This window comes from Eublepharis macularius, chromosome 13 (assembly GCF_028583425.1).
Source record: "Eublepharis macularius isolate TG4126 chromosome 13, MPM_Emac_v1.0, whole genome shotgun sequence".
Lineage (NCBI taxonomy): Eukaryota > Metazoa > Chordata > Lepidosauria > Squamata > Eublepharidae > Eublepharis > Eublepharis macularius.
Genome location: NC_072802.1, coordinates 50,914,824 through 50,934,428, shown reverse-complemented (window position 1 = coordinate 50,934,428; position 19,605 = coordinate 50,914,824). Strand labels below are relative to the sequence as shown.

The 19,605-nt window shown below is 42.6% G+C and overlaps 1 protein-coding gene across 7 annotated transcripts in view; it reads right to left on the bottom strand.

Annotated features, from left to right (window-relative positions):
- NF2 (NF2, moesin-ezrin-radixin like (MERLIN) tumor suppressor) overlaps nucleotides 1-19,605 on the bottom strand; it is an 85,730-nt gene that overhangs the window by 7,475 nt on the left and 58,650 nt on the right. For 2 of the 7 annotated variants that reach the window (XM_054996093.1, XM_054996095.1), the window contains exon 16: nucleotides 16,103-16,162. The exons of 4 other annotated variants lie outside the window; for them this stretch is intronic. In XM_054996093.1, the coding sequence (XP_054852068.1) occupies nucleotides 16,127-16,162 (36 nt within the window). In that variant the 3' untranslated portion in view covers nucleotides 16,103-16,126. The remainder of the gene's footprint in view (nucleotides 1-16,102; nucleotides 16,163-19,605) is intronic. One more of the 7 variants, XM_054996094.1, reaches the window with a different exon arrangement.

Sequence of the window (19,605 nt, the reverse complement as noted above, 5' to 3'; positions counted from 1 at the left end):
GGGGTTTTAGCTCCCCAATGTATTTTTTTTCAGATTCTTTTGCAAAACTGGGCTTTTTTTAGGTTTTTAGAAAGATCTCACTTGTCTGTTACTATGGTCCCAGTGTCTGGACTGAAGGATCTTGAGAATTAGAAACATTGATTACAAGAAAACTTTCCACCTACAGTGATAACAGTCTTCCAATAATGCAGCCAAACAATACTATTCAATTTCTTTCAAATGCTCATCTAAACACTGCTTCACACGAAGTGAACTCCTAAACAGTTACACCTAAGCCAATTTACTTCAACACAGTTAAAAGTATGTAACAGTGGCACCACAGGCAGATGTCTTTTCGATGTCTTCAGGGAGATGATTCCATAGAGTCAAGACTACAATCAAAAAAGCCTCTGGCTGTGGCTGAAGTTGATCTTACAACTCTCACAGATAGAACTGATAGCAGGAATTGTTAGAAAGAATGGCATATCTATACATGTTCATGTAGAAGGGTCTTTAAATATGCAGATGCCAGGTCATGAAAGGCTTTAACAGTCAATTGGAATCTGCAACTAATATGCAAATTGACACAAAGAGGATGCAAACTAACACAAAAATATACAACCAATGCAAAGATTTCAAAATAGGACTAACATAATCAAAATAGCTAGCTTCAGTTAGTAATCAAGCTATCAGTTTCTGGACCAACTAAAGTTTCCAAGTTGTCATTGCCGGCAGTCCCTCATACAGAATGTTGCAGTAATTTAATCTCAGAGGTATATTGCCTCTGAACATGGAAGTTCCATTTAACTATCCTGGCCAATAACAGCTGACACACCTATCTTTCTAAGATATTTAAAAAGCTATCAGCCAAAACCACCACATATTATGGTTATGAATTCCACAAGTGTCATAGGACACAATAGCTACTTTAAAAGGTTAAACCCCTGCAAGAGAATGCTAGCAGATTAGAGATCCCCCTTTCTTTCCTCTTCACATAATTAAGGTTGTCACATACTTAGGAAGAAGCCATGGCAGTTAAACTGGTTTTGTCTTTCTAGTGTAAACACGCTCAGGGCAGAGGGGCATCCCACCTGCCAGTGAAGTAGCGAGTAATTTATTAGTAGCGCAGTAGGCACTAGTAACAGTCGCCTATGAAAAAGGAGACTGGATTTGCTTGCAACGCTGTGGGAAGGGGAAAGTGAAAGGAAACAGCGATGGGACTTCTGAGATAATTATCCTATTTGATTACAGCCTGTGTAATAGGTGTCCTGGGACAAATTATGCCTTCTGGATTAGCAAATGAGGATTAGCAAATGAAAGGAGCATTGTTAATTGGGAACATTTCTGTGCCGACAAACGAAGTGATAAGCAACTCCAGTCAAGAGTCGGGCATTTTGCACAGACAGATCACCTTCCCTGAAATGTCCAACCCATAACTCTTGCTGCTGGCCTCTCTCCCTACCTTTCTGCCTTGCGAGTCTTTTGCTAATTCCTCACAGTTGCCAGTTCCGCTAGGAAAGCCTGAATTGGAGAGGAAATTACCGCAGAGGCTTAATGCCCTCTGCTGGAATCTATCCAGTGGCTGCCTTATACAGCTCGGCAAGCAGCTGCCCATTCTTGTTCTTCTGTGTGCTACAGACTTCTCTGGGTGCCTACAATCTCAGCCACTTCTGGCAACAACCAGTGATGAGAATGGAATGGAACAGAACCCATCCTCAGTTCTGGGATAGTCCTTAAGTGACAGCAAACATGCTTGCAGGATGAAGTGTAATCAAAGGCTGTTTGAGTTAAGGCAGTATCAAGAAACAGGCAGCTTCTGGCGAAAGCAGGGGTGGGGGGCAGGTTTGTCAGAGCTCAGCAGAAACTCAAGTATGTCTTTTACACATGAGACCTCACCCTGGAAACAATTTACACTATTAACTTACTTATGCCTTACTGCTGGAACTACCCCTCACGTCAAAGCTGATGGTACTCAACATTAAACAAACAGAATAATTCTGCAATAAGACATGGCTACTGAGATTTCACTAGGAGTTGCCTACTCACTGGTAAGCATATCTTTTCACCATAAGGACTAGAAACTTGTTCTCTCTTTTATGAAATGAAAGCTTTGATACCCACAAAGCTGACTTGTGGGACCACTACAACATTTGCTGTGGAATTGTGGCACATGCACAGCCTGGGCTGCTACTGCAGGTTAATTCTGCAACATCAAAGGAGCCCTGGTCATACTTCTGTTAGAGGCTCTCGCAGCAATCTGGAACGTACGTGGGAAGCAGCAGCAAGAGGCAGGGAGGGAAGTTCCAGAGGCTGAAGTCAATTAATTTGGGACCAAATGGAGCATCCTTGTCCAACAAAGAATCTTCAAACCCCCCTATGTAAGCCAGGGGACTATGGAATATGCCATTTTTTTGTTATCAAGGGCCAAAGCAAGTTTGCCCACAAAGAGGTGACTGTACCAACAACAGAGAAGTTGTCTACCGTATGTAGTCATATTTATCCTGTCCTTCCTCTAAAGATCCCAGGAAAGCTTATATGGTTCTCCACTCTTCCACTATATCCTCACAGCTATCAGGCTATGAGGTAAGCTTAGGCTAAGAGAAGGTGACTGTCCCAAGGTGAGTTCATAGCTGAGTAGGGATTTGAAGCTGGGTCTCCCCTGTCCTAGTATGACACAGTGCCAACAATAAAGGGTAAAAAAGGCAAGAGAGTCAGTCACAAAGCAAGCCAAAGTACACAGTGTTCATCCTTCCCAAATCCAAAAATCAACAGAAAGGGCTCTGCAGCTGTCATGTAATTCTCTAAGTGCGCTCTACAGTCTTCTGGGAGAGCAAGAACACTGATAAACTGGAGAAGGGAAAAAGGAGCCTCCTGCAATTCTATGAAACAAGATTTTAGTCAACACAGTCTGCCTATCTGTGGAAGATCCTCTGAACTAAATGGGAACTGTGCAAGGACTGTCAGGATAAGCCATGAGAAGGAGTTGAAAAGGGCAACTAAAGTTTACATACTTAAAACCCTATCCCCATTTCCCAGCAGGATTACCTCTGCACAAGATTAATATGCATCACACAAATCAAAACAAGAAACACCCCATGAACACACGTCAAATAGCCATAGCTGACTGCTCAAATTAGCCCAATCCAGTAGAAGTCTTTGGACAGGGACCAACCTGGAATCCAACCCATCATCATCCACAAAGGTCACTGGATGCACTTGAGCTAGTCACAAAACTCTCGCCTAACCTGCTTTTTGCTACCCTGATCTTCTTAGAAAGGGACAGGATATCAATGCAATGAAACATGAATTTACAACTGAAAAAAAAGAACGCCCAAGGTCAATAGCCTACCTGTCTCAGGAGAAATAATTTAAAAGATGCTTATCAGTTGCTGCCTAAGCAAAGCCCAGAGAACACTGAGAGGGGATGGGGCTGCTCATGTCATCCAAGTTCCATACTGCCCTCTCTTAGAGCTGAGCTGTACATTCTCAGGTCTTGAGGGAAGCAGTAAAAGCAACAACTGTTACCAGTGGAATTTTCAGTGGGAGTCAGCCTGTGCCTTTTCCAGTATGGGCCAAAGGAGAAAACTCCAGGGAGACCCATCGCAACATCTTTACACAAATGGAGCCTCTGAGAATTGGGTGGTTCTGCAATACCTGTAAAGGATTCTGGGTCAGGCTTTCTTACTAGTCTGTGCAACTAGCTGCCTCAAGAACTACAGTTACAAGTATGGGATAAAAATATTTAAAGCTAATAGTAAGAAAACTGAGGCTAGATGTTGCAGAGATTGCATAGCTGCCTCCAAATACATCAGATCCTCTCATAAAGTCCAGTAAACTAAAATGGGTGCTGCAGCATTACTGATTTGCAAGTTCCCCATTCCAACAAATAGTGAAAGTTAAGTGAAGTAATGGCTGGGAAGCTCACAATGTGATGATGTCACAATGTTTTCATTTACTAGACATTGCCAGGGAGGAGATGCAGGGATGTTGTTTTCAGCAGCAGCCATGCAATCTCCATGTAGTTTTATCTTGGGAGAATCAGCTCTGCCTACTCTTTGCAAACAAATTGCCTTCAACTACAAACTAGCTGAGCCTTGCAACACCACAGCCAATGTAATTGTCCGGATGCCTCACAAAACACATGATACCTGTACTGGCCTGCTCCATAGGACCCAACCCAACAGGCTGAAGTGTCAGCTGACCGAGCAAAGCTTGTCTCCAGCACTGTTCCCTAGCCCAGGTTTAAACCACGATTTGGCAGCTAGGGTGGGGAGGCATCACAAAGCATTCATCTGGATGCCTCTGCAGTATATATTCAAGGCCTCCAGGGTTCCTACAAGACTGCTTAGTGATGCTATAACTTTGGGACCAGGATCTATTTTGGCTCCTCCCCCTTGTGAAAATCAGGTAAAACAACAGCAGCTCTTATGTGCAAGTATATGCATTCAGAAAATAACCAGTCAAATCCACCCCTAATATATTTAAGACTTGTTAACCTCAGGAGGTTAACTAGTCCAAAATGAAATTACCTTTTGGAACCAAAGCAACAAGGCCAATTCTGACTATTTTTCTTGTGGTGTAGCCATGTCTGCAGCTGTGCTCAGCTTTCACTTTTCATTTTCCCAGACTGTCTTTAAATGTCCATTTCCTGAGTTGTAGAGAGGGGAGGGTCAGCTAAGGGAAAGTGCAACTCGGCAGATATATGCCTCATGGATACAACACCCAACTGGGACACTTTGATCATGTTTACATTACAACATGTTGTGTGGAGTTTTATTCCCCCCCCCCAAAAAACAGAACATCTGGGCAGACAGATGTATCTCTCACATCCACCTGTGCTGTATTGTGCTCTGCTCATCTGTTTGAATAATTTCATTTTCTCTAAGAGAACTCACTGATCTTCATTGAATACCAGGAAGTTAAGTTTGGAAAGTGTTAGAAGACAGATACTGAAAAGTTGAAGCTAGCACAATGCGTGTGTTCGCGTGTATGCATACATGCAGGCTTTAGCACTCCTTGCCCTTTTGATTTAGAAACAAGCCTATACTGGGAAGATCACAGGAAAAACGCATCACCTGGTCGGTGTCCTTACTGTGCAAGGGAGAAATTTAATGATCTGTAAAAACCAGAACTTCCTCTTCTCTCCATCTGCAATTCAGTTAGAATAATCCCTTGGTGGAGGACTACAGTCTCCAAGAGTTTCATCCCAACTAGAGAGAGTGTTAAACAGAGCTGGGAATGTGTAGTCTTTCATTGTCTCTCTTATCTCCCTGAAATTTGACTATCAACTTGATTAACTAATCCAAATGTGCTACAGCAACATAAAAGAATTCAAGCAAAACTATCAATGAAAATAAATGACCTGAATCAGAACCAAATAAAAAATCCTGCGTTCATTCATACCTTTTGGAAATACGCTTGGCAAAGACATAATGTTGTCTCAAGCAGATACTGGCCAACAGCAAATAAGGTTCTTGGATTTAAAACCTTTCCCCATATCTCCAAACAGGAATGTGGAGAAGAGGAACAAACCATATTTCTTGACCCCCAACAGTCACTCAGAACAATTCCATCACCTCATAATGAGTAGCAAAATGTTCATGATAAGCTGCAGGGGTGTCTATTTCTAGGACAGGAATTGGGAAGGACAAAATTTTGTCCAAGGAGATCTGGCTAGCATCCCCTATTGCTGCAACCAATTTTTATTTGTTAGTCCAGGTGTGCAATGAATCCTGACAGCATGAGGCACAATCTCATGAACTGGGGAGTTTCCACCCAGCTCTGGAGCTGATCCACATCTTTTGTCCAGATGCCTCCCCATATCCAATTAAAGTCAGCCGTGTGCAAACGATCTCCACCATCACCCCACCGGAGGAATTAAGTTTGCTTTTGACTGAGCAGGCTGCCACTTTCCTTCTCTGATCCTGCAGGGAATGTTTGTTCTGGAAACTGTAGGCTCGGAATAGATTAAATGCTCTGGCCTTGGACCGGGGAGGAACTCCAGGCAGCTGTGTGTGCTTTGTTTGGCTTTCCCTGGCGCTTCCAACATGAGCGCAAAATGCTCAGGTGAATATGCTTTGATCCTGCCTAGCATTTCGCCTGTCAGCCTGCCTATTGCTTTTGACAGTCACTGGACTTGAGGGGTAGATCAGAGCAGCTCTGAGGTTGCCACATACTGACTGCATCCAGACTGTGCCTGGCATGACAAAACCTGACACATCTAGCCCACTGGAAAGAAGATCAGAGCCCAAAAAAGTCTCACTGAGTTTCTGTGGAGAGGCTGCTAGGTGGCAAAGAGTGGAGCCACAAGGGCAACATCAGCAGGATATAGCAAAAGGGAATATCTTGAAACAGTTAATGTGCTGTTTTGTTCCCATGTATGTTTGCGCGCATATGCACATATATGTTAAATGCAGAGCTCTCTGTCCCAAGACAATCCCACCAACAAGAAATTTTGCCCATCAATTCTGGAAGCTGCCAATTTCACTCTTCCCTGCATCAGACTAATCAGCTGTAGCAGATAACACACTTCTGTGGCCAGCACTGCCTACGCTGTTGTCTGCAGGGAGAGTGTGGTGCAGCAAATGCCACTGGTTTCCATGCTTCTTTCATTTAGTTTTTCTTATCCAAATAACCTGGCAGTTAAAGATAAGGAGTTACTTATCCAACTACCCCCATGCCTGTTGCTTCTTCCTCAGGCATCCCCATTTCTAGAAAAAAACTGGATCAGCCACAAGCTGTTTCTCTCATGCAGCCAGGGTGGGCTGGAGAGGGACGTATGTGAGTTTCTTTTTCCTTCTACAGCAATGCAAGAGAAATGTGTGCGCAGCAAGATCATGCAAGCCAATCAGAGTGATTAGGAGCAAATTTCATTTTTGTCGCAGAAAGAAAATTGATTACACAAGGCAGTATTGTGTGAAGAACTCCTTTGTGAAGGGAGGGAGGGAGAAAAGACTCTAGAATGCACTACCAGGACAAATCAAAAGGCAAAAAAAGGAGGGATAAAGAGGGAAGGAGGGCTATTAAGCTGCAGCCATTAGCAAGAATGGTCTAGAGGTGCAAGAAAGGGAAAGAGGAACGGAATATGTCCTGTTCCTCTGTGCTGGGCTTCTCCATTCCCCAGGGGGTCCAAGTTATTTGATTTTAAGCAACCAATAACTACATTGCAGTCAGAGCCGTTTTACAGCAGATAACTCAATAACGACAGACACTGAACTTCTGCTAGCTTGGCAAAATTACATGGAATTGAAATGAGACCACCAAATCCATTTAGATTCCTTCACCAATAAACGAGATTATGGTTGAGTGGGAGGAGAAAGAACAGGAAGAGGAGAGTGAAAATGCTCTTTTCCTTTCAAGCAGGGTGTTTCAGTTTCCAGGCACCACAGAGCCCTGAACACTCCAACAGATGCAGCAGCAGGGTCAAGAATATCAGAAGCTGTCCGTTTCATACTCCAGAGAAAAAAAATGAGGAACAGAGGCTTTGGGTTTAAAAACTTTGACAGGTTCTTCTTCTTCAACAGAAAAATCAAAAAGAGTCCAGTAGCACCTTTAAGACTAACCAATTTTATTGTAGCATAAGCTTTTGAGAATCACAGTTCTCTTCGTCAGATGCATGGAGGGCAGAAAGAAACTGGTTAAATATAGAGGAGGAGAGAGGAGGGATGTAAACAACTCCTTTGATATGGAGATGCAAACAGCTTATTTTGATGTGGGGATCAGTTTGTTTGTGTAAAGGTTCAAAGGAGTTTGCCGTGTTAGTCTGTAGTAGCAAAATCAAAAAGAGTCCTCCTCTCTCCTCCTCCATATTTGACCAGTTTCTTTCTGCCCTCCATGCATCTGATGAAGAGAACTGTGATTCTCGAAAGCTTATGCTACAATAAAATTGGTTAGTCTTAAAGGTGCTACTGGACTCCTTTTGATTTTGCTACTACAGACTAACACGGCTAACTCCTCTGGTTCTTTAAGAGAGAGAGAGAGAGAAAAGTTGAAGTTGTTTTAGTAGGGATGATTTGAAGTGGAGGAGTAGGTATGGAAAGAGGTAAACACACACACAATTTCTATGCCCTCTGCAAGTTGCCTGAGTTTTTTTTAAGCTCAAAGTGGTCATCGGGGCTTCACTGCAAAGATGCACATGCAATTTTAAGTTAAGCCCTTTGAACATTAATCATTCATCTTTTGGTTATCTATGCCATTATCATCGCCTTAGATTTTAACAGCATAAAAAGTTAACGGCATCTCATTTACCTGTCCCTGGCAAGCTGCACAGAGACCATATTTTGCAGAAAGAAGGTCACCCTGACATCTTTGCCACTTCCCTTTGAAACCACTTTCAAGATACTCCCCAGGATCCCCCACTGCTTGTAAAAAAAGCTTTCTATTAATGTACTTGCCGTTATAATTGGAAGAAAGTCAAATTTGTCCAGACACTATTGAAATTCAGCATTCAGAAAACTTATTACAGACACACATGTGCACCCTTTTCACGATCTCTTTTTCCCCCTGGCAATCTGCCACATCCTCCTTTGTTTCAAAAAAGACCAAAATAGTTTACCTTGAACCAGACTTTCAAAGCAAGCTATGAAACAGCTGGGGAGGAAAAGGATAATACTGAATAAGGAGGATGCTGCACATATCAGAATGAATACCACTCAATTTTCTACATCCAGATCTATCATCTTATTCTACGTAATCTTAAGGCACTGAAGATATAACTTATAGGCCTCTCAAAGGTTAGTAGTATGACCAGCAACAAATTATACATGGCTCTTTCCATCTCTTTCAAACAGATGTAACAGCATTTGAATTCAGTATGGAGTACACAGGTGTGCCATGCAGGCTTCCATCTAGGCACTGACCAGAGCCAAACATGCTTAGCTTTAGCAAGATTGCTCCATCATGAGTCTTCAAAACCATACCATAAGACATAACTTTGCCTTTATCTTAATGGGAGACTAAGGATCAGAAGTAAGTTAAAACAGAGTTTCCCAACCTGTGAGCCAGGACCCAAAAGTAGGTTGCAAACCCTTTAAAACTGGGTTGCAGACCAGCCATCCCTAATGGTGGATCATGCCCTTTACATCCTTCTCTTTCTCTCCTCTCCTTTCTAGCTTCTCACATTCTTGCCTGGCCTTCTCCCTTTGCAACAATGAGGGGGGAAAGCTGTCTGGCAACTAGTAACTTTACAATAGTAAGCGGAAGAAAGGCGGGGGGATGGAGAATAAGTGGTTGCTGTTCAGTGCATGGAAAAGCAAGGAAGAAGAGAGAAAGTGGTGTGTGCAAGCATAGGCTCTCTCTTGACACTGCTCCTTCATCAGCCCAAGCTCTTGCCCAGCCATCTGCAGTGCCTCACAGCCCTGTACCTGCTGTGGGAGATGTACTGCGTTGAGGTCCTTGGCACCCACCACTGACATTTGCCCTCTTCTCACATCTCCTCAAACCAGTGCCTCACCTCCCAGCATCTTCTCAATCTCTTGGGCCATCCCGTGATGGGTCACCATATGAAGTAAATTTAGACTTGTGGGTCACTGTACCAAAAAGCTTGGGAACCACTGGGCTAGATGATTGTGCATGCTCCCAGTCCCTTCCCAACACATGCAAATTCCCCCCTCCTTTCCACTGCCCCTTAGATACAGCTCAACTGGAATGTTACCTCTGGTTAAGAGCAGTGGGAATTCACATACATGATTAAAATAATACAGTAATTAACAATAATACTGCCATATGCATATATTTTAGAGGGAAAGCAGCATGGGATTAACTTGTCCTTGAGTTTTCTTGCCCACTGGTCTGACTTTTGCCCTATCACACTGAAGATTAAACGCACTCTGTTTGCCAACCTACTTGGATGATTGTCATGGAGCAACAACTCACTCAAACAAGTGACTGGCTTGCCTCTGTATTGAATAACATTATGTACAACAGCTACCTCTCCCATAATCCTTGCCCCAGGATAAAAAAAAATAATGCTGAAAAAGCACAGGGGATGCAATCTACATGTGAAACATTGTTTGACAGACACCAATAGTGGTAGCCCTTCCACTGAGAAGGAAGGAAGGAAGGGAACTGATCAGCAATATTGTTTTCCTGAATGAAAGGAGAAATGTGCATGCTCTGTCTCATCTGTTTACTACAGTCCTCATTCCTCTGAGCAGCTAGTTATTCTCATCCACAAACCCTTCAGAAAGGTCCTACTGCCATGTAGCTACTTCTCTGTAGCTCTAAAGGGACTGGCTGAGTCCCTCTAGACTCACAACTGGTACATTAGGTCAGCCAGATGGCAGGAACCAGGCTTGAAAAGGGGCCTACTGCCAGACAGTGCTCCCATGATAGCCAGGGCCAAAGCAGTCCAAAGTTGCCTCCAAACTGCTTTATTTCCATGCCAAGACACAGTACACCCTAAATCCCTTGGCCATCACAGAAGCCAGTGTGGTACAGTGATCAGAGTATCAGAATAGGCCTTGGAAATCCCCACTCAGCAATGAAGCTCATTGGGTGGCCTTGGGCCAGTCATGCTCTCTCAGGCTAACCTACCTCATGAGTTTGTTGCAAGAATAAATATGGAGGACAGATTAATTACACGTGAGCTCCTTGAGGGATGGGCAGGATAAAAATGTGGTAGATAGAGTCTGGGAGGCACAATCAACTCAGGAGGTACCTATCTCAAATTTAAGAATCAGATGAGACACATGCAACACCTGAGTACAAGGCCAGGTCTAGGAAGTCAATTTACAATTTCATATTTAACACCAGCCACAGTGGTTTAGATACAACATTATGGACCACGGTTGGCAATACATTCAAAGTCATTAATCCGCTCCAAGTGTGTGACTGAGGAGGAAGCACACCAACACAAGACTCATTCATATAGCACCAAATGACAGTTTGGCATTATATCTTAATTAAACCACGGCCAGAAACATGTGTATATATTGCAAAATGCATGCTGTTGCTGCATTGCAAAAAACAAAGTCTAAAGCAGATCTGCCTCCTCTGGCTGAGTATTCATTGCAGGATCATCAACTGGCCAAAGAGAAACCTCTAAAGTCACACAGAGAATCTAGACAACATTGCATCCCTAAGGCAAAAAAGCCTTCCTGAAGCTCAGCCAGCAGGAATTAGTAGAGCCAGCATGCTAGATGGGGAGAAAATCAGTTTCCAGGAGATGCCTGTGCTGGGCCCACAGAACTCATAAAAAGGGATTAGCATGTTAACCACATAATTAAATACGAAAAACTTAGCAGACTTCTTCAGCAGTTGATGGGAAGACCCAGAGGTCACAAAAATAGCCTGCAGCATATCAAGGCTTAGTTACAGAAGGGTCTCTCTCAGCTTAGAGATTCCTTTAGACCTGGCAGAAACAGAAAGGTTTTCTTTATTCTAACTTATATAGAGTTGGATTTCCCCCAAACTATCAACGATGCTGGGATTCTCAAAATAAGCCAGAGGTCAAACTGGAGAGCCAACTGTTAAGCTTCATCACACAGTTTCCCCCATGTGCTTAGAGCCCTCCTCTCAAAACACTAACCTACTACCACCACCCCTGCATTCCCCCTCAAAGCCTTTGGTTTTTAACTCTTAAGTTTGTATTCACACTGAAACGAATGAACAGGTCAGTGCATTTGTTCACATTCATCATGGTTACTTTTGCTACTTTCTCATTCCCCCATTCCCTACTGCAAAATTTTGGCTGTCTTAGGACAGGGACCTGTCTCCACTTGCTTATGTAACAAAGTGCCATGTGCTCTGATGGTAAGCTAGTTAATATACCACTTGAACCTTTACCCAAACTTTTCAGAGGTCTGAAAAAGTAAAATCAACTACCTCATGTTCATTTTCTGTCCCCCCCTCCCGCTTTTTTATCCTTAAAGCACAAACTGGCAAAAAGTGCAAGATCAGGGAATTTTCATTAGGTAACTGCTGTCTAAATGAACAGAGAAAGCTTCAGATATTATACAATTTGTGTCACTTAACTTTAGTCAAGATGAACAAGCCCAAATGGTCTTTACAGTTCACATAAAATAGCTAAACCTCATTACCACTGCTGAAGCTAGTGCCAGGAGAGAAACAGGAAATCTTTAGGGCTAATGGTGGTGCTTTAGGTTTTGTAGATGCTCTCTCAGACAAAGATGTAATTTTTAAAAATCATGCTCTTGATATGCGTGGCTTCGTTAGAGCATGGAACGGGAGAAAGTAAAAAAAATGGTGCAAAGAAACACAATGCAGCATTCCACAAAAGCGTGGAAGAGAACTTCTGAACTTCTTTGGATTGCAGGCTGGAAAACAACAGACACCCCAAAATATAAAAGTTTTTCTTAAAGGCGCCTACTGGTTTCTACCTGTGGATATAATAATCTGTTGAAAAGTCCAGTAAGAATCCATCATTCTCAACTCACTAACATACAGCACAAACAGAGCCAACATCAAGACAAGGTGTCTAGCTTGGGTTGGCTTTTAAATGAGGGCTCTACAATAAGGGTGCGAGAAGGCTGCAATTCTACACAAGCAGAGAAAAAAAGCACAAGACATAGTGAGCAGTATACACAGAATTTTGTTACTTGAAACTCAGCTTTCCTGTTTTTTAAAAAAGCAAGTTTCTAGCCCTTGTGGTTATGATGAAGATAACATCTACAAAATGTGCAACGCTTAATGAAATTTCAGAATAAGGTTACCCATTGTTTGGGAGATGGAAATGTAATGTCCTGCATTAATCTGGGACTGGCAGAAACAGAACCAAATTAAGCAAAATTAGTGAAATAATGCAGATATGCTCAGTTTGCATAACTAGCAGCAGTTGAAGAATGCTGCTTTTCTGAATGTCAGTGCTGTTTAGAGCAAACACGCCTACCAGGCTCATCTATACAACTGAATCAACAACTTCACCCAAGATGATTATTATTTTTGCTCAGCATCTTTTAGCAAGTTAGGTAAAAATATGAAAGTGCTAGTATACATTTCAAACTAGCATTTCAAGTGCTAGTATACATTTCAAACATGAGTGTACCAACACATATAAACCTACACATAAGTAAGCAGTGCCAATGGCAGTCATCAAAGACAGTCTGTTGAATCAGCCAATGCTCAAGGCATTCAACAAGCATGGGCTAGTGGTTCTTTTGGTAAGGAACATGAAGTGAAGTGACTCTTGAAACACAAAAACTGATTTTAAAAGGCAGGCTTCAGAAGGAAATAAACACATCCAGTCCAAACAAAGTGCAATGGTCCAAAGAGATTCTCAATATCAGAACCTGTGAGAAAGACGGCATACCATTCAATGGAGGGTATCAAGTGCAGTCAACTCAACAGCTGTACAGGGGACAACTGACCTGAGACAGCCTCTTCGTGCTACCAGGCTTGATGTGATACACAATATCTTGGATGAATGTAACAGTAACAATGTGATCAGTCACTGTGCGACAATCATTGCAATCAATCAACAATTGTGGGATTGTGCTTGGAACCTGTTGACTGCAATTTTCATGCCAATCACCTCCAATGTCAACGTTAGGGTGAAGGAACACTGAAGCCTTAACTTGAAACATGTGCCCCAAAACAAAGATTTTTAAAAGGTGTGGGATTCAAGAAAAACAAGTTAGTTTAAGGAACCATGCAGCAAGAAAAGGACAAAGATAATGCAAAATATAACTGAGGACAGCACCTGTTTAACCAAAGTCGCATGCCATCAGAGCAGAATTCCATGGGTTTAGTGCAGTGGTACTAAATCTGAAGCTTACAAAGAGCCACATTCACAATTATCTTCAACCAAAACAGCCACAGTTACTTGTAAGACTTGCACTGCAGGGAGGCTCGCAGCCGTTTCAAGGTTGAAGCCACTTGCTAATCAGAAGCCCCATTCAGCAAGATCCTTGCCCAGTTTCTGGAAATATGGGGCAAGTGTCTCACTGGGGAACAATGCTCAGAAGAGCCACAGCTGGCATAACATGTGGCTCCTGAGCCAATGAGTGAGTATCACTGGTTTAAAGCATTGTGTAACAGTTGCATTTGTTTTGCTAGCTTGGTTCCAGACAATGAAGGTTGTCCCATGTTGAGCTTCAATCACAGTAAATTTTCATATTGTCACAAAAACTGGGCCAACAAGGTGCTCCACCTGATGGACAAGATGCAACGAATAACTGGGCAAAGGCCAGGAAAACGATGGGCACGAACCGAAATACGAACTAAAGTTCATCACAAACCGGGCCACTTTTTTGTTGTTGTTGTTCACGAACTGATAGTTCGTCAGAGCTCATTTCTGATGAACTGCAACAAACTATGATTTTTAGGCTGGTTCATTTGGTTTGTTTTTGGGTTCATCACTGCAGACAGCCTGGTGCTGATCAATCAATTTCCTAGGCAAAGTGGGAGGGGCTTTCTGCAGACCTTCTGCTGCCCTGGAAGTGATGTATTCACAAACCAGTTTGCAAACTGGGCAATTTCATGCTGGTTTGTGGAATGCAATGAACCACGAACTGCAACAAACCGCCATTTTCCCAGTTCGTGCCCTGGTCAACCACCTCCACATGACCCAAAAGCAGCCACCTACAAAATCAAATAGACTTCTAGTGCTGCCAGAAAGTAAACATTTCCACTATCATCTTTAATCGCCTCAAACATTAGTAGCTCAAAAAAAAAACCCACCAGGAAATAGATATTAACTGGATAACCAAGAATCTAATTGTTCCTCTTATCCTTTGCCTTTCAGGATTCCACATGACAGCAGACAATTAGCAGACTCTGGCCCCGGCTACACCACCTTAGAACTGACAACAACAGCAATGAGCTTCAATTAAGGTTGGTCTCACAGGAACATTCTTAGCAGCTTTCCTTTTAGCTGATGCTCCCACTTCTTGCGGACATCGACCCTCCCTTTCCTTCACTGAATTATTCTGTTGAGCAAACAACAGACTGAGAAGCAAATGCACAGAGCAGGAGGTGAGCACATCCTTGCAGAGGCAACCAAAGACTACAGAGCTGCTTTGAAGTGCTGGATTAGAGAGGAAATTGGCAGCTTGAAAAGTTTTTAGAAGATTTGTTTTTCACAAAATTCTCTTAGCTGCAGACTGAAAGGGTGGGAAGAAACAAAGCCACCTCAGAAAGTGAAAATCAAAAGTAGGTGACAAGTCTAGATGACACAGACCCCTTTTCTCCACTAGAGAGCTTCAGCTTGACTGGGCATAAGGCAGGTGCAGACAGCATGGCGGGCAGAAACTTACGAGGAAATCCAGTGGCAGAGTCTGTCATCGTCCTTTTGCTGAAATTATGCAGCAATCACTTACCTGCCATAGGTGAGTCACATAAAGGTCTGAAGAGCATAAACCCAATTCAATTAATCTCTTTCCTGCCCCCTTTTGAAAGGAAGAATCATGCTAATTGTTGCTACTGTTTTATGCTCTAAGTTTTCACACTGCTATTATTCTATATAACTGTCTGATTTGTCACTACTCTTTTTTATGCTCTAAGATTGTGCTGCTGCTATTAGAATTACTATTATCATCTTTATTTTAATTATGGGAATCTGAATTTTGTATAGTTTTATGACTCTCTTGTAAAGCATCCTCAAGAAACTTTTGTTTGAAAGGATGTCCTAGAAAAAATTTAAATAAATTACTGCTCCATTATACTATAGATGTTATGGAGAGAAGGGACACCGGTCTACCCCTGCACCATGTAAGGAAGGTCACCATGTGGTAAGAATATGAAAAAAGGCTTTATAAAGGAGTGTTCCAAATGGTCTGTATTTTCTTTGTTGGGTCTCCAACTAAGCAGAGATGGCAAGGTAATTTTTAAGACTGTCATACTGACTGCTTTCCCATACCAAGCATCCTTCTGTCAAGATGGATCCTGCCCCAATAAAACAAGCTTGGACAAATGCAATTGCCCACAAGGCAGAAAGCTGCACCAAAAAGGAGGAGCATTCAACTCGGATGGGAGCACAGCACCATGTGGTTGTTGGCAAGTCACAGAATCTCAGACTTGCAAAGCACATTGCTGAGGTGTTATCAGGCTTAAGCTACTCTGTGGGGTTTGCAGTGCTGAAAGCTGGCCATAGCTGCAAATTTTCACAGGCAAGCTCATGCACAGGTTAGTATTACAGATTACCATCCCACCACCACACACGAAGTACCTTGGAATAGCCTACTTTGAAGTCTCAAATGCAGATAGGTCTTCTGCCCTGGGCTTGAGGCTAAACCAGCAAAGTGAAAAACAAACACACAAAGGTCCTTCGTCAAATTAAGAGTGCCAATTCCTAGTTATGTATTTTCTACAACACTTGACCAGAAGTGAGAAACAGTGGTTGGCAATTACTAGAAAATGAGGTGGTAGGCAGAACAAAAGTTAGACATATAGAACATATGGGGCACAGTCACCCTGGGAAGTTCTGTGGAAGTCCAATGTAAATGAATAGAAGTTTTGCTAAAGTTCTTGTTCATTTGATTGGAAGAACTTCCCAGGATATCATGTACCATGTTAGTCTGAGGGGCGGGGTGTCAAACACCATAATGTCTTGGGCCTGCCTTGGCAATTAGTAAGTCCAGTTTGGTTTACTTCTATTTATTTAAAATATTTATATTCCTTCTTTTGACTAACGTAAGTCTCCGAGGCAGTTAAGAAGAACAGAAAACAAATCTTTAAACACTACAATTAAATCATGAAAAATGCAGCAATCGCAATATGAGTTAAAATTCATCTTTAAAAGGGCACAAAACAACTTAACAACAAATAAAGGCTGAGACTATTTTCTTGTAACAGTAGACATCATCCACAATTTAATTTTTAAAAAACCTGCTAGACACGCGAGCTGTTTTGAGGTAGACTGAAGAAAGCAAAAGGAGAAAGCGCTAATCAAGTTTTCCATAAGCCAGGCTGATGGAGCATATCCTTACTGATAAACACAGGAGAAGCACCAATGTTTCTCCTCTGTGCTTTCTCTGTGGTGGCTCCCACTTTATTGAACAGTCTGTCTGAAGAGGCCAGGAAAGCTATATAATGGGAGATTATCAGTGGGTGTGGTGAGGAGAAGCACATGACAAGCTCTGCACCAGGCCCAAAGAAATGATGCTTCAGCTGTGCGTGCCGGCAGAACTCCCCCTCCCTCATTTCTTTAGATCTTTTTTTGAGCTGCAATGATTACATTTAAAATCTTTTGATCAACAAAAAAAAATGTGTTGTCAAATTAATTAGCAGAAGTGGGGGAGAGGGATGTGGCTGATAAACACCAGAAAAGGCACTCCCCCTTCCCTCTACTGATTTTCACAGCTGGTGGATTTTGCCACCATCACAGGTGGGTCATACTAGCAGGACCCAAGCAGAGCAGGAAACAGCCTAAGGTGGTGTCTGCTGTAACACGCACATAAATTTATCTGGGAAAAAAGCCTATGGGGTTCTTTTTCTTCAGCAGGAGAAAGTTGAAGATGATTGTCCTGGCCTATCTCAAAAGATCTGAGCAAAGAGATACAGATGAACAGTCACAAGCATCGAGCCTTTGAGACAAAGCAGGAAAGAAATTAAAATAAAACAAAACAGAAGAGATGGAACAACTGCTTAGCTTTCTTGTATACAACAATCCCTCTGTCCCACGAGGTTTATTTTAATAAAAGTTAAGTTATCTGTAACTTAAAGTAAGAAGGGGAGGAATTTATTGCTGACAAAAGCCCTGGAGATCTATAAAAGATATTTAAGGCAATCTACAGAATTCCTTTCTCCCAGCAAATCATTTACAAATGTAGATATCACCACTTCTGCAGCGACAGGAAGGTTAGGAGTCTCCAAAAAGTATTATTCTATAAAATAGCAGGTAAACAGGAAGAAATAACGAGTAACAGGCTATTCTGCTGTGACAGGAGGAAGCACAAGTAGTAAGCCTACTCTAGAGGGGAAAAGGTTACAATAATCTTAATTCTAACTCTTTTTCATTTTCAGTAATGTGGGAAGGGACATTTTGAAATGTGTGGATTTTCCTTACCTCCTCTGAAGGGTTTCCTGGCAAGAGCACTTAGCATTCTAACAGTACATCTCCATTCACATACTAAGCTTTATTTATTCCTTTCATTTAAAAAAAAAATCAAGCATTTTTCAGCTAGGGGGACATAACACTAGAGCTGCTAACAGCAGGATAAATTTAAGAGAGTTTGATTTCTCCAAGTAAGAATTTAGCATAATCAGTACCAGCCCATGAGTAAAGCTTGCACTAAGAAGGTGAGGTGAGACCCTGGCCAGGGTACTGCAATGCAAGTCACTCCTGAACTTGCATATGGATGGATCACACAGAAGTGAGCAAAATGTATGAATCTATTGTGGGATAATTCTTTCCCTTTCAGCTAGAGTTGCCAGCGGGCCTGAAGAAAAAAGTGCCCTGTCCCTTTAACAGAGGCTTAACATGTTGAGCAGCATAGTATGGAGGTAAATAACATCAACTGCAACAAAATGTTGCATTGAGAGAAATTTTCTGTAGGACAGGTGTGTGGGCTAATGGACAAGGCCAGAATCCATGCACAGCCCAAAGGCTGCAAGCAAAGCACAGAGTCAGCTTCCAGCCAGCCTAACTCCCCTCAGGCTGCACTTGTCATAAGAGAGATCCCTCTGTGCCTCTCCTAAGAAAACCTTGTGAAGCAGAGGGTTAATCCCTTGCTTTGCAAACTTTCCTTGGCTCAGTGAGAGGTCAAGTAGATCCTCTATTATTTGCCAGCAAGCCAGTTACTTCCCTTCAGATTAATAGCAGCTGCCTTCACATGGTAATGACTCTCTGTTGTAGATTCACTGCCACTGCAAAGGCAGAGACATTCACAGCAGCAACATGGAAGTTTCTTCCACTGGTACCACTTCTCTCACGTTGCCACGGTTTCATGTAAACATGAAAAAGACACTTATGTGCGGCCCATTTTTTCCCTGCTTTGAGGGGTGTGAGAGGGTGGTTAAAATTTACATTTTTTCCTGCTGTTTTAGAGTTCCACTGTCCTGTTTGTTGGTGGCCCTGTTTTGCTGATCTAGAGATCTGCATGAAGCTATCTACTGCACTAGTACTCACTATGAAGCCCGTGGAGAGCCACATTCACAATTACTGTAAGCTAAAAGAATGACATTTACTCCCATCCCTGGCATAAGGCCTATAACTCAGGGAGGCTTGCAGCTTACCTCATCCGCTGGCAGCAGCTGTTTCAAGGTGGAAACCACTTGCCAACTGCAAGTCCCAAGAGGCAAGGGCATTGCCCACTTTCCTGAAACATGGTGTAGGTGGCATATTGGGTGACAGTACTCAGGAGAGCCACAGGTAGCTTGTCAAAGGGCCACTGACTGAGTATTGCTGACCTACTGTTAGAGAGAATGATTAATAATAAGGCTACTGGGGTGTGCGATTTGGGTCATTGCAAATCGGACTCGATTTGCAATGACTCAGGATTTCCGAAGCAAAGCATCCCGATGTGATTTGTATAGCTTTGGGAAGCTTTGGATCAAGGGGTTTAAATGCCCCTTTCCGTGTCGCTGCAAAGCAGCACGGAAAGGGGCATTTAAACCTGCGGATCAGCTGTTTGGTGGGGAGATCCCCGCTAAGCAGCTGATCCAGCCGGCGGGGGTTTAAATGCCCCTTTCCATGCAATTAGATATCGGACACAATATCTAATGCTGTTT